A 15,837-nucleotide genomic window follows, 5' to 3' on the forward strand; every position below is an offset into this window, starting at 1 on the left:
AGCCCGATGCGGGGCTCGATCCTAGGACCCTGGGATCATGACCTGAGCTGAAGGCAGACGCTTAACGACTGAGCCACCCAGGCGCCCCTACACTACATCTTCTTTACCTATTCATCTGTCGATGGACATCTGAGCTCTTTGCATATTTTGGCCCTTACAGACATTGCTGCTATAAACATTGGGGGCATGTGCCCCTTCAAATCACTATGTTTGTATCCTTTGGATAAATACCTAGTAGTGCAATTGCTGGGTTGTAGAGTAGCTCTATTTTTAACTTTTTGAGGAACCTCCATACTGTTTACAGAGTGGCTGCACCAGTTTGCATTCCCACCAACAGTGTAACAGGGTTCCCCTTTCTCCGCATCCTCACCAACACCTGTTTTTTCCCTGAGTTGTTCATTTTAGCCATTCTGACTGGTTTGAGGTGGTATCTCATTTCCCTGATCTCTGAAGGCTTTTCTTATGGAATGGGTTGTTTCAGTTACAGGCTTTCCATCTTTCCAGTTTCCGGGCCAATGGTAAGGAGAAAGCATTTTCCCTAGTTGCTCTAGCAAAAGTATAGAGGTCGATTGGACCATCCCTGAATTGTGGCCAACAGCTGTGTTGCACCTGTCTATCCCTGGAGCTGGGGGTCGGGTCAGCTCTACCAAAACTAAATGGAAACCAAACCACTGGGTGGGGGAAATGGTTCCCCAACAAAATCTGAGTGGTGTTTACCAATGAAGGAGGAATGGGTACAGAGAGGCAAAAAAGGAAGTATCTCTCATAACTTGAACATAGTAGCCACAAAATACATAGCACTATATCCTATGGCATTCTGATTCTTCCCTGTTCTCATACTCCTTAGACACGGGAAACTTGGTCTTTCTGATAGCTTCTAGTCTCCTCCTATTTTCAAGTACTAACATCATGTTAAGCTCCATTTTGTGAGTGAAAAAAAACTGGGGTTTGTGTTAAAACTTAAGAGCCTTTTGATGATCGTTTTAGCTCTCCGCTTTGTTTCTACTGTGCATTTAGCTAAAAAGAGCAGATTGGTAGCATAAATACAACAATTGCAGTGTTGCTAGTCTCCTCCACCCCCTCCTTGGAAAAATAAAAGGAGGCCTATTTATAGCAACTGTAGACCAGAGTCAAGTTTAGTAATAATACTGCCACACAACCTTACCCTGGGATCAAGAAAGGCCAGCATCATAAAAGAAGGGAACTTCTGTTTTGATGAAGCCTTATAGAAATTTCTTTTCTTTTTTAACCTCAGAAGAGAAATAGCAATTGGGCATCTTACTTGAGTCCAGGGCACGTAAGAAACGTATCTGGAATGGGTGGCTAATGTATGGTTTGCAAAATATTTTTCCTGCTTTTTAAAAAATCTGACCCCTTTCACAGTAAATTCCAAAGTCCTGAATATGGCAAACAAGACCCTTTAAAATTTGTTTATGTCACTTCCCTATATATAATAAACTATATCCACCCCTCCCGCCCCCCCTTAAAGAATTTGCACATTTTCTTTTCTTGGCCTGAATGAAATACCTTCCCCTGCTTCATCTGGTTATTCGGTTATCTTTTGAGATGATATCACTTCCTTCATGAAATCTTCCTAACATCCTACCCTGTGTTAAATGCCCCTATCTGATGTTCCCCTAGCATGCTGTACTTAATTTTACCAAAGCATGTATTGGAATGCAGCATAACGACGTATGGCCTTCATATGTCTATGAGTTGCTTGAGAACAAGTTTTATTTTTGTTTTTGTTTTGTTTTGCTTTTTGTTTTCTTTCTTTGCCAATGCTGAACATTGTCCCTGGTATGGAGTAAACAATCAGCAAACACTTTTTGAGTAAAGGAATAGAATCTGAGTGTTAACATGAACTTGAGTGAAAGGGCCTGTGCGAGGCTTATATTTTAGGTATTAACCTTTGAAATTTTGTGCATTCTATATGCTACTATACTTTGAACACGTGATGTCTCTAGTAAACTTGGTGGAAATGTTCCTACGGAACATTATTCAAAATTTTACTAATTTGAGAGCTTTATGTGTATAGAAATATTAGCATATTCCTGGCATATTCAAGCACTAGAAACTATTTGATAAACAGTGGCTATGTAGTTTGTGTTTGAAACCCCCAGAGCTTATGGCACAAATCTATTTATTTATTGGAAAAAATTATAGGAATAAACTGAGTTTTAAATAATATATAATATACAAAATGAGTTACTTTCCATTCCTTTCATTGGAGGAGTAATTACTGCTAATTGAATTTATGATTTCTGACATTTGATTTTACTTTTACTCATGGGTCAGTTTCAAACAGTACTCATACAGGCTGCCTGTCTGTGTAGCTTGAGAATCAGGTGCATCGGGATGAATTATGTGAAGTTCTATAAAACCCATTTGTGCCCATCCACCTGCCCATGCCCTTGCTTTTTTATTCAGTTGACTCACAGCTCCTAAAAAGCAGGGTCTGTTTCTGATTTATCGTCATTTCCATTGCCTAGCACAGAGCCCGATATATAAAAGGAATGCCATAAATGCTTGTTGATCTAAAATGAACTATTTTGGCGCTACTCTAGAAGGAGAACCAATGTTTACTAGGTGATTTCTTTGGTGCTAGCCATGTCCACTACATTATTTCTCTTAATACCTGCAGCGATCTCATGAAGCAGGTGTCTCATGAAGCAGGTAACACCATAGTAGAATGGAGAATGTTGAAGTGCAGAAAGGTGAGTAACTTGTCAAAGATGATTCAGGCCCATCAGATTCCAAAGTTGGCAGTCTATCCAGTACACATTAAAAGGGATATTTCTCTCCCTGGGTTGTCATGAAGATTAAATGAGTTAATGTATGGAAAGCACCCAGAACAGTGCCTGGAACATAATAAGCAATGCATACATCTTTGCTGTTCTTCTTATTACTTTGCTGTTTCTCAGAGTAGATGGTAAAGGATTGTTTATTGATTTTTTTCTTTATGCCACACTTAGTAGAAAAGACATTGTTATTAAAAGAGAAGAAGAGGAAACAATACCCTTATAGGTGTGTTCTTTCTTGATGTGTTTAGCATAGTAACTTAAAATAGTGCTTTAAGACTTGGTTTGGGTTAACCCAGAAGACTATTAGTGTCTTCACCAAGTCCTTGGTGAGCAGCTTGTGTGCACTTACCATCTATATATCACATTTTCTTCCAGCCTGGACTTGGGAACAGCTGCAGCTTGTTGCCCCTGTTAGATGTCATGGGAATTTGCCCAGTTTCTGTGGTTGACCTTGTTCAACATTGAATAGAGAGAGAGTTTTACACGAACCTCTTCCATTTCTATTACTTGGCCAACTCAGTGTCCTGCATTCCCTTCAAAGTCCGTAATCCTAACCCCACTGGAAAACAGAAGGAGGTGGAGGACAGAGGGAGGCAGTAAATGTTACATGCAGGGTCTTAAAATGCAAGTAAGTGGTTTTGATGTCCCGTGGGTGTCCTCAAAGCATTGAGGAACTTCAGTGGTTTTTGGTAGAGTCAGTGAAAAGTTAGACCTGTGTTCCATTACTTAAGGTCTGACATTTGTCCCAGATATCTGTAGTGCCTGTTTTATATACTCCCTTCCTCTATTTCAACCAGGTCTTCTCTGACTTGTCCATGTCTCCTGTTTTCTCTCTCTGCAGTTCAGACCCCTGGGGTCTGTCTTTATAGATGAGGATACTGAAGTGTTTTATTAATCTTAATAGAGTTGCCTGGTGAGCCTGAACTTCCTACTAAATGAATCGTAAGCGTTTGGTGGCAACTCTTCCCAACTTTGGAAAAGTTGGAGAGACTTGAGCCTTTCCCTGGTCCTCGCCTTTAGATGTGCTGGTCACATCCAGAAGTGGATAGAAACCGTAGTACCAAGGGTGGCACCTCCCTCCCACCTTGCTGGGAGTTTCCTCTGATCAACTGTTCTGGCAAGATTGCATCCTGCCAATGACCTCACCAATTTTTTTGTCTCTATGTAAATTGCTACCTTTTCAGGAGGAGCATGACAGCCTCCCTTTGCTCGGGCTTCCATTTGTACAGAAGCTGTTATTACGGAATAAGTTTAATGGGTCGTGAATTTTGTGCAGAAAGGGAGGGTCTCTCGATGACTTTGTATGTACCAGCTATGGACGTATTGGCTCCACAAGGAGTGCATTAGGCTAAATATTTTTAGCCCATTGACTCTGGGGGTAATAACCCTAAATGCTTCATTAAATTTTCATGGGTGACAGAAGCTATGAGAAAAAAAAACAACAACACCCAAATCTGCTACATTAGTTTTATTATTACACAGCTGGAGGACAGGAGTGTGGCCCCGAAAAAGAATAAAACTCAACTTTTTGAGGAACTCTTACCTGCCTCTTCCTTCCCTTTTCCGGCCCTGCTCCCATGCGCAGCACTTGATCTGACTTTTTCTCTCCCACACCTGGCATTCTGGCGTCTGGAAACAGGTTATACCACAACAGACATTTACTGGAGTTGAACCCAATCTCAGGGTAGAAGAATTTCAGACCAACACGGTATTTTCTGCGACTTGGCAGCTCTTTGTAAACTGGGGCCAGAAGGAGGGAGCAACTGACTGTGTCCTGGCGGGGGCCTTCCCCCGTGCAGGTCGCAAGTTCGAATCGAATCCGCAGATTGTCTTCTCCCGAGCATTCTAAGAACGCGAGTGGGGAGAGCGGACGGGCCCGCATACCCTCTGGGGCGTGAGTCCCTTCCTAGGACTGACGGCAACGAGACCGATGCAAGCCTTCTCCCTTCCCCTTGCCCAGTTTTTCCTGGGGAGCCTCAGTGGAGACGCGGGGCTGCGGAACCAGGGTTGGCCGCTGAGAGCTAGCGTCCCCTCCCGCGAAGGGGCGAGGGGGCCACCGGCCGTCGCCGCACCCGCCTCTGGCTTTCCCCCGCTGGCACTCTGTACTTGGGAGTGCGTTAAGTTTGGAGGCTCGGATAAAAGAGTAGACCCTAGGAGAAAATGAGGGAGGTCGGGAGGGCGCTGCTGCTCGTGGTGATGGTGGCGAAAAACACTGGCTACTTTGGGAAAGCCGAGGCTGGGAGCTTTGGCCCCGTCTCTCCCTCACCCGCTCCCCGCGACGCGGCTGGGGCGGGGACCCCACGCCCTCGGCTCCGTTCGCCTCGGTCCGCGCCGAGATGCGGAGTGAGCGCAGCGGCTCCAGAGGCGCGACCGCGAACCGCGGCGCCCCCGCTCGCTCGTTCGCTCCCTCTGCCTCCTCCCCGTCGCCGCTGCGACTCGGCTTAGCTCTCGGAGCGCGCTCAGGCGGCGCGGAGAGCGCCCGGGCGGGGGCGGAGGCGGGAGCGGGAGCCGGAGCGGCGAAGCCGGCGCGAGGGGAGCGCCGCGGGCGGGCGGCCGGGAGGCGGCGGGCGGGGAGCCGGCAGGTGAGCTACGCCGCTGGGCGCCGGGCGGGCGCGGGGGCGGACGGGACGGGGGCCGCGGGAGGAGGCGGGGCTGCGCGCGGGGCGGTCTCCTCCCCCAGCGTTGACGCGGGCCCGTGGCTCCCGGAGAGGATGGACCCAGCGCGGCGCTCGCCGGGGCTTCCCCCGGCTGGAGAGCGCGCCTGAGTGCCGCCGCCCGCCGGGCATGGGGAGCCGCTTCCTGCGCGGCTGCGGCAGCGGAGGAGGATGCTCTCGGCGAGCGGAGGTGAGGTGCTGCGGCCGCAAGCGCAGCCCCCGAGTTCAGCGCGGGCGGGTGCCGGGGGCGGGAGGGACCGGGCGCCGGATGGCTCCGCTGGGGCCCCGGGCGCGGAGGAGGGCTCCTGGGGCGCCCGTCGTGGGAGTTTGGCTGGGGTGTTGCGGGGATGGCGACTGCAGTTTTCCGCCCGCTCCCTCCTCTTGCTGGGGGTAAGGGGGCGACCTCTCTTCCTTCCTCCTGGCTCTCCCTCACCACCCCCAGTCCCCTTACTTCTGACCACGCGCGTCCTCTCTCCAGACGTCCTCACTCCAAACACTCGTCTCTCTCCGAGAACCCCTGCTCCTTCCCCCCTGCCGCGATTCCGGCTCTATCCACCGCTGAGCCCTCCCTTCCACTCCACAACCTCCCGGTTGCTCCCGAGCCCATCTCTCTGCCTCACTAGCCGCGTCCCCCGGCCGGACCCTCCTCCCTACTCATCGGTGGAGCTACGGCTCTGCCCCGAACTGTCGAACAAGCGGGTCTCTTCCACTCACCCCTGCCTTTTCGCAGACACCCTCAGAGCTGGACCCCGCATTTCCCCGGACCCCAGCCTTTCCCGAGTCCTCCGACGACTCAGTTCTCTGCCGCTCCCCGCTCTGTCCCATTCCCCAAGCTCCCCGCCGCCCCGCTAGCTCTCCTTCCTGGCTCGCCCCTCTTGGTTTCTGCTCCACACTCGAGGCTGTGCCTGGGAAGCAGAGCTCAGGGTTTTTGTTTTGTTTTTGTTTCTGTTTTTCCTACTGGGGAAACTTTAAAATGCCTGTGGTTCGGCTCTTAGAGAAGCCCTAACCGGAGGCAGAGAGAACCTGGACGCAGGGAGTCAGAGATAGGGGCAGATTGTGTCGCGAGTCGGAAAGGGGCCGTGGGATGAGTGTACAAAGTAAATTCAAAACGGAGGGGGTTGCTGCAGCCGGGACTCTCCTTCCCCGGCTGGTTCCGTCCCGCGGAGTATTATTGTGACCCCTGGTGGGAGGGCGCGTCTTTTCTCTGCACTTTTTTAAAGCGCCTTTTTTTTTTTTCCCTTGGTGGTGAGGGTGACCGGACGGGGGTGGGGGAAGAGCGAGTCGGCACGAGGGAAAGCTGCTTGGAGAGGCTGATGCCACTTGGCTCCTGCGTTGCTTGCTCCCGGACCCGCCAGATTGTGTATGTTTCACTCTAAACTACCCGCCACCCCCAACTGCATCACACAAGTTCTCATTGTTGGGGGTCTGCCTGGGCACTTCCGCCTGGGCTGGGAGAGTCTGAAGGAATGGGATGGGGGTGGGGAGGCCGGGGGCGCTCGGCTAACGAGCGCTGGCTCTAGCCCGAGGCGCGGCGGCGGCGGGCGGAGCGGAGAGCGCCCCGGCGTGGGCATCCGTGCGCTCGCGCGCGTGTCGGCGAGCATGGTTGCGTGCCCGCGTGGGTCGGTGCCTGCGGGTGCGTTTGGAGGCCGGCGCAAGCCCGGGCTTAGATCCGTTAGAAAGAGCCGCGAGCGGAAAGCTTGCAGAAGCGGGTGCGCCTTTTGCTGCCCCGGAGCTGGGCGGTCGGGCGAGCGGGCGGGCTAGTCTTCCGAGATGGATGCTACTACGCCGCTCCAGCGAGTTACCGCTGCTATCGCGTCTGCAGCTCTCCTGCTCCCCTCCTGCGGGCCGGTTCCACGCACTTTCACAATGTTGATGGTTTTAAAGGCCTTGTGGGGGTTCCGCTGACACTTCATAACACTTAACATGTTTTCAAGTAATCACATAAATTAAAGGTGGCTTACGTTCAGAACCCCCTAATTATCCGGTTCACGTTTGTACATTTATGTGCCAATTATAGGTCTTCAGGAAATCCATAAAATTATAAACCATCTCCACCCCCTGAATTAGCACGCATTGTTTTTATTATCTCAACGATGAGTGTTTCTGGATGGAACCCTGAATTGCACAGGCAAGAAGATAGATGTGCGGGAGGGTGGGGGGAGAAGGGGAGGAGAGCTGGGCTGGAGTAGGAACACTCCCCAACAACCCCTTTCCCCCATCTCTCTCACTTCCTGTCCTGACAGGGCTTGGTGACAATTCTGGAATCTGAAAGGGATCAAAGATTTTCTTGATTTCCTATTGAGAAGGGCAACCTAATCAAAGCTGTATAAAAGTCAACTTCTAAGCAATCAGAAATTGTCTGCTGATGTCCTTGATTGAAACCCCAGCATTCAAATGGAGTATTGAAGAACTCGCAGACATAGCTTTTGAAGTGCTATTGTTCTCCATACACAGAGGCCCTCATAAAGGTTTAGTTAGTTCAAAATGCAGTGATTTGAAAGACTGACATTGTAACTATTTGGCGACGCTGAGGGGATCGGCAGGGATGAGAGCAGAGGCCGAGGTGGGAAGTGCAAACGTGTTGCTAACTGTCTTCTTGGGAGCAGTGCGGCTATCAAGTGGGAATTCAGTTCTAAGCATCAAGTTGGCAATTAAATCTCTTCCTAAAGCAGATTTAGAGGATGATTTTTACTAGTTTTTTTTTTTTCTTGGTGGTTTGCTTAAGGTTTGAATAGGCATATCTGAAACATTTAATCATGTTCATTGTATTCAACAATAAAATCTGAATAAAAATTACTTATTGTTGATGAAGCTCATCTCACAAGCTGTTTCGCAGTATGTTTCATTTGCAAGACACACCATTGTGGGAGGCTGCGGGGAAGAGATGTGATCACTTATTGTTCTTGTTCTCTTCCCCAGACCAGAGAGGAATCTACTTCTTCACTCCCCTCTGCCCTCCAAAGTCATTTCCTTTAAAGAGGTGGGAGTTTGGCTTGGTACCTGATAGGACCCTTCCTAAAAATTGCATTTGGTGGATTTCGGATGCCTGGAGCCACCCTGCAGGCAGATGAAGAATCTAATTGAAGCAGCATTTCATTTTGATAATTCACTCAAGTCAAACATTTTGGTTTTTGCAGGAATTTAATCCCTCTCTCAAACTAATAAAGCTAACAAAGCAAGAAAATCACAGTTTATGCCTTTTAGATGGCACTTTAAAAAATTGCATACATCGAAGGCTGTTGTCAGGAACTTCCAATATTATTTAGGGCTCACTGTGACAAAGAGTGTGCACTGGGTGAGTTAAGTAATTGAGGATAAATCACCTGATCTCTCAGAACCTCTGTTTCATTATTTGCAAAACAAGGATGGTATTATCTACATTGTATGTCCTTTGAGCAATTTGATAGGGAAAACGGTATCATTGGGCGCTTTGACATATAATTGGATTTCAAGGGAATGGTAACTTTTGGTCATAGCGGGGAGTCCTGCTAAAGAGAGAGGGTATTTGGAATTGGAAGGCCAGGATCAAATCCAGGTACTTTCTGACTTTGTGATGTTCAGTAAATCACCTCTTTTATTAATAAAAGAGGAATAGTTTACCTTTTTGGAGCACTTACTAAGAGTCAGGAACCATTTTAAGCACTTTGCATGTATTTAATCTTTAAATAACCATAGGAAGTGGATAGTTGTATTCTCTTTCCCATTTGATTGATAAGGAAACTGGGGCCCACAGAGAGTTGGTAACTGGTCCAAGGTCACAAAGCCAATAAGGTATAGAACTGGGTTTATTTATTTATTTATTTATTTACTTATTTTTTAAAGAGAGTGCGCATGAGCAGGGAGGGGCAGAGGGAGAGGGAGAAGGAGAGAATCTTAAGCAGGCTCCACTCTCAGCATGGAGCCCCAGGTGGGGCTCAGTCTCACAATCCTGAGATCCTGACCTGAGCCGAAATCAAGAGTTGACGCTTAACCAACTGAGCCACCCAGGCACCCCTAGAACTAGGATTTAAATCCAAGCTTTCTGGTTCCAAGGTCTCTGTCCTAACCACTGCTGCCTCTGTGTGGAGGGGTGATCCCAGCTATCTCTCACGGTGGTTGTAAAGCTTAACAGGGAATAATGGAATAGACTTCCTGCAGGAGCAAGTTGTAGATTTTTCCCAAAGTCAGATGCTAAAACACAAAATGAGTGTTGTTCTGTTATCAACAGGGCATTGGGCTGATGGTAGACATTTTGAACACTGGGGACTTTACGATAGGTATTGGTCAGTATGTTCACATCTGTGCTGTTAAAGTATTAAGTAGGTATACAGAAATTGCATTACTGCTGTTGTCTGTTACCAACTGTGATAAGCAGAGACTCTTAAAATTAAAAGGTGGCATAACAGGTCGTTAGAAGTCTGGACTTGGGTGCTAGACTGCCTGAGTTCAGACCCCAGTTCCTCCAGCCATGTCAGCTGCGTGGACTTGACCGACCTAACTTCTCCATGCTTTAATGTCCTTTATAGTATAACAACAGTACCCACCACCTAAGATTGTGGTGACGATTATAGGAATTAACACCAAGTGCTTAGAACAGTAGTGAGTATGTAATGTCACTTAGCTATGAATGGTATCCTTCAAATGAAAGCCACATTCTTCCCTTTGATAATGAAAAGGTCTCTGTCATTGATATCCTGAGGCCTAAGTATCTTAACAGTATCTGTTTTTGTTTTTATTTTTTTCCTAACCGGGAGATAGGGAGAAAGAGATATAGTTCAGGATTTCAGAGAAAGGTTTTGGTGTTTTTGTTTGTTTGCTTGTTTAGCTTATTGGAAATATTTCCTTGAACATTTACCTTCTTTGTGAAGGAAATGGGGAAGTACACATAATGCTAAAATCTCCATGGAATTGCCCTTTTCAGTAACTGTTTTGAGGAAAATAAAGTGACTATTTAATTGATTGGATTCTAGTAGTAGAACAGTCAACTCTCCCCATTTACAGATTGGAAAACAAATCAGGTTGGAGGAAACGTATAACTTTACAGCTGAGAGACACCATTGGAACCCAGAATTCTTGGGCTCCTTGTCCACTGCTCTTTCCTCTGGACCAGATTGTCTCCTATACCAGGATAGAGAAGTAGCCTGAAGTACAAATAAACCTTGAGGCCAGGAGAGGTATTGCCAGACTATGAGCAGGAGCCAGGCAGATGTTCTGTACTGAAAAAAGTGTCCAATAGGAAAAGAAAACCCCTCTTCTGGAAAGTACACTTATGTCCATGAAAACTAGCACTGAACTCAGTCTGTGAAATGCATAGCAGGATATGAACCCATGTTAAACACACACACACACACACACAATATGTCAGTTAATGACTTGAACACTTGCCTTAGGTTGGAGAGCAAATGATTGGGTTTCTTCTTCTGTGAGATGCTCTTTGTATTTTTCTTCTACTTAGTTCTCAGATATGGGAAGGTTTTGGTTCAGGAATCATAAAACTCCTCTGGCTTCTATTTCATGAAATATGCAGTATATTCTATTGGAGAGAAATTGCCAGCTTGCTTTTATTATTGTTATTTTTATTTGAACCCGACATATAACCAATCTACAATGCCAGTGGGGGATTCTCATAAAGAGAAAAGAAAACAGAAACAAAATTCTGCTGAATAGAACAACTCATAGCCAAAATGATACAAGTTTTGTGATGGTCAAGATGGGTTGTTTAGCTTAGGGGATAAAAATGAGAGCAGGGCAGTCCCAGGCAGGTGTGACACTTCAGGGTGAACCCCAGTCCATGTTGACCACCTGCAGTGAGTCTTGCAAAATTTTCAACCTGGTATATTGGCTCTGAGATTCAATTTCTGACTCTCTCTGTTGGTCTGTTTCTTGACTGGACACTTGTGATCTGTTGGTCCATCAGTTAGTCTTTCGTTCCCCCTCTTTTGTCTCTTCTTGTTTTTGTCTCAGAGTTTGTCTCTCTTTCAGTCTTTGGATCAGTTTGTATTTACTCTTGTTAGTGTCACATTTGCTAGTAAAGACTGAAGAGTTACGAATATGTCTTGAGCTCTTCTGGGAAATTGAGGAAGCTAACTCCGGTCATGCACGTAGACATCGCTTCTATGCCCGTTTAACACATAATTGCCTGAACACCTACTTTGTGTCTGGCTGTGGCTCTGGCTCTGTGCCCAGCATTGTGAATGGTACCATGATGCAAGGGTGCAGTCTCTGCCATCTAGGCACTCTACCTCATGCATAAATTACTGCCACAGGGTGAGATACGGTACAGAAAATATCTGTCCAGCCCTAGAAGCTTCCAGGAGAGTAATTTATTACATCTGAAGAAAGGAAAGAGAGGGGAAGGCTTCAAAGAAGAGATTGCATTTCAGCTGGAAGCTGAAGGTTGAGCCAGAATTTCTCAGAGCTTGAAGGCATCCAGACTGGGAGAACTGTGTGGGCAAAGATAGGTGGGCATGAAGGTTCATCATTGGTTTGGAGACAGGCATAGTTGGGTGTGGCTGTTATGTACAATATGTGACTGAAATGGATTATTTTGTAGAGCATTTTCCAGATTGTGTCCTAAGGAACACCCGGGTTCCCCAAGATGGTTATGAGTATTTCAAAAGAACATTCAGACGGAGAAAAGTTCTATGCCCCCCAAATTTGGAAAGCATTGAATTACGTAACTTACTAAGACATGGAATTTACTGACATGTTAAAGCTTCAGAGGTTTCCTACAGGTAAAAAAAAAAAAAGAAAAAGAAAACTCATTGAAATCATTAAGATCTTTTAAACTTACTTGCCATAAGCCCCCTGATTTCAAGGATCCCTTTTTAGTGTCTTATGAGATAGAGTGGGGAACATGTTTGTAGGTAATCATTTAGGGTTTTTATGAAGTGGAGTTAATTTTATCATAAAAGTAATATGTGTGACTTGAAATGTAGTATGGTAAATGTAAGACATACAGAAAAGTATAAAAATACAGTAAAAGTAGTACAATAAAAAAAGTATGAAAAAAGCTAAGTACACTCAGCTTAAGAAATAAAGCCATGTAAATACAGTTGAAGCCTCCTTTTCCCTGATCATATTTCCCTTCCCTCCTGCCAGAGGTAACTACCACTGTCCTAAATTTGGTGTTTATCATTCCATATAATTCTTTTGAATATTCTTTTTGGAAGAAACAGAATGCCGTTGAATTCTCATTCAGTTTCTAGCTAGTCACTACAGAGATAATAAAGAAATAGTTGTTCCACCTGGGAATTTTCCTGGAATAAAGGACATTTATAAGCTCTTCAGAAGAAGGAAATGTAGCTTCTCCTTTTAACAGTGTCTAGAATGTAGTAGGTGCTTAATAAATTTTTGCTGAATTGAATTGAATTAAATGTGTGCACTCTCATGTGGTACTTTAGGTTCATGTAGTTACAAAGATTGAGGTAAAGTAATTGTTTTTCATTGACAATATTGAAATTCTTTGTGATCAGAGATCTTGAAAACATTTTTTGTTGCTTTTTTGTTTTGTTTTTTTTATAATCTGGATCTTAAGTGAATAGCTAACAAATATTGACTACAAGTCCTTTTCATGTTTTCTTGACATCGTTTGGAATCATTAACGATAACTACTTACCCAAATCTGCCCTATTACAATAGGTGATTCAGTAAAGCAGCTATCCTCCTCCATTACAGGAAAAATAACTCCAAGTGCTTTCAGTCAAAAAAGGGTATTTGTAAATGACAATATAATTAATTACTCAGTTCCCAGACACTAAATACTTTGCAGGTTTATCCTTAGGGCCCCAAGAAATAACTTACTATTAAGTAACAGGGTGTGACATTAGGCATAGTCATGCCAACACAAGCATCTCTCTTGATATATGTGAGGGACATCTTGAAAAAGCTCCATCTGAAACATATGTCATTTGGGAGACATTTTCCTTTTATGTTATACTAGCCTGTATTCATGAATTACTGCTGTTTACATGTCAACATGTAGTGAACATTGGAATATTGCTGAGGGATGCGTGGTAGAAAGAATGAAAGGACAAACAGTGGAACAAAGGACAAACAAAGTGGAAGACCTGTAGTCTCAGTGGGGGAGACATTTTTTTGTACTAAATCATGGTTATATGGGAGATAGTAGATTAGTTTTTCCCATGGGGCTGGATGTTGATCACGGCTGATAATCCACCCCCACGATTTTCTTTCCTTGATTTCGCCAGTACTGATTTCTCCAAGGAGTTTTAGGAGTAATAATAAAATTCCAGGAGATAGCAGAATGAGAATCAGCTTTGGGTTTGAATGACCATCAACAATGCAGACAGTGCACAGAGGGTCAGGACGAGATGCCATAGACTGCCATCCCCTCATGATTGCCTACAGATGCCCGTGCACTAGGATGATGGCACATGGCGGTGCTTGTCTTGAATTGGAGGACACATTCTAAGCAGTATTATATGCATGCTCACAAAAGTTCTAAATATAAAACACAACCATTCAGACATGAAAATTAAACCAGAAGTGCCAGTAATCCAATTGTGGATGAAGTCAAAGATGGGCCAACCATATGCTGAATCTGAGCTATGGTGTGTATTGTTAGAACATAGTGAATGCAAAAAGGTTACTGTAATATATTCCTTTGGGAAGCTGAATAGATTTATAGGCCACATACATGTTGGAATCTTGCCAGCCTTCTGCTATCTAACTTAGTAATTTTAATGTAGTTGAATTTATCAATCTTTTCTTTTATGGTTAGTACGCTTTATGTCTTGTTTAAGAAAGTCTTTTTTTTTTACCCTAATGTCCTAAAGATACTCTCCTTTATTATCTTCTAAAAGTTTTATTATTTTGCCTTTCACATTTAAGTTCTATAATCCATGTGGAGTGTGTGTGTGTGTGTGTGTGTGTGTTTGTGTGTGTGTGTGTGTCTGTGTGTATGGTGTGAGGTAGCAATTTATTTTATTCCTAATTTTCTTCCGTATATAAAAGAGTCATGCAGGCACTAAGGGTCAGTTTCAAGGTACATATTTTGTCCACTCTTTGTCCAGACCACATTTCTTTATTATTATAGCTTTATAATAAGCCTTGGTATTTGGCAGGACAAATCTCCACAATGTCCTTCTCCAGAAATGTCGTGGTGCTTTTTTTTGGCTTTTTGTCTTCCATGTTCATTCTATACTTTTAAAGTTACACAAAAATACTCTTGAGATTTGAGTGGAGTTACATTGAATTTATAGACTAATTCGGGGAGATGATATCATTATGACACTAAGTCCTCCCAGCCATAAACATGCTACCTCTCTCCATTTTTGTGTTCTTAATGTCTTTCAATACAGATTGTAATTTTCTTCATAAAGGTATGTACTCTTATTAGATTTATTTCTGGGTGCTTTATATTTTAGTAGTTGCTGTTGTAAATACTATCTCTAAAGATTGTATTTTCTAATTATGTATTAGTTTTCATCATATCCCACCTATATTTCTTGCTCTGGATGGTGGGGCATTAGGAGGGGAGGAGAAAAAGTGGTGCTCACAGACTGCTTACAAAGTCCTAGGTGCCTTGGGCGCCTGGGAAGCTCAGTTGGTTAAGCATCTGACTCTTGATTTCAGCTCAGGTCATGATCTGAGGGTTGTGAGATCAAGTCCCTCATCGGGCTTGGTGCTGGGCATGGAGCCTGCTTAAGATTCTCTCTCCCTCTCTCCTTCCCCTCCCCCTCCCAACCTTTCTCTTTCTCTAAAAAAAAAAAGAAAAAAAAAGTTACTAGATGTCTTATATGCTCTCATTTGATGCCCAGAACAGCCTCCACCCTCCTTCACAGATGGACAGAGCAGGGGATGTCCTTTGTCCCATTGGCCCATTGGGAACGCAGAAGTGAGGAATGGGGCTCCGAGGACTTGATCAAACCCCATAACAGTCACCTTGTTCAAGCGGCAGGGGTCTTTGAAAGATGTCTCTGGTTTTCCCCTGGAGTGTGCAGGGATAGCAAAGACCTTCACTGGTTAGACACTCTGTCTAGCATGAGTAAATGATCCGGGGGCTGGGGGCCAGAGTCTGGCTCCTGATACACTGGTCTGGCATTTCAGGCCAGCCATAGTCATCTGGTTGCCTGAGGGCCAAATTTTGGCCAGTAGCTATGGTGTGGTTCAACTTTCCAGGCACATCTCAGGCCAGTGAATGTTGCTGCTACCTCCAGCAGCCACAGGTGTAGGGAAAGGAAAAGATACGTCAAGACATCAAGCTGAGCTGGAATAGAGATCCAGGACTCCTTGCACCCGTATCGGTATTCTTCCCACCTCACCACCTTGACTTACCATCCTCAAGTATATTATGTTGATCATGTAGTGAAATACTGAAGCATTTTTTATTTGAGGAATCACCATTATGCATAGACATTGTAACATACCTGCAGAAA

The 15,837-nt window shown here is 45.1% G+C and overlaps 1 protein-coding gene across 12 annotated transcripts in view; it reads left to right on the forward strand.

Moving 5' to 3' along the window:
• DAB1 (DAB adaptor protein 1) overlaps positions 1-15,837 on the forward strand; it is a 1,119,086-nt gene that overhangs the window by 723,896 nt on the left and 379,353 nt on the right. For 2 of the 12 annotated variants that reach the window (XM_032428022.1, XM_032428014.1), the window contains exon 1: positions 5,457-5,648. The exons of 8 other annotated variants lie outside the window; for them this stretch is intronic. Coding sequence is in view for 1 of the 4 variants with exons in the window: in XM_032428038.1 (XP_032283929.1) it covers positions 5,630-5,648 (19 nt within the window). In the remaining 3 variants the exon portion in view is untranslated. Of the gene's footprint in view, positions 1-5,455; positions 5,649-6,118; positions 6,819-15,837 lie in introns of those variants that run through there. 2 more of the 12 variants (XM_032428038.1, XM_032428030.1) reach the window with 2 other exon arrangements.

The sequence above is a fragment of the Phoca vitulina genome, unplaced genomic scaffold (assembly GCF_004348235.1).
Source record: "Phoca vitulina isolate PV1807 unplaced genomic scaffold, GSC_HSeal_1.0 scaffold2, whole genome shotgun sequence".
In the NCBI taxonomy this organism is placed as follows: domain Eukaryota; kingdom Metazoa; phylum Chordata; class Mammalia; order Carnivora; family Phocidae; genus Phoca; species Phoca vitulina.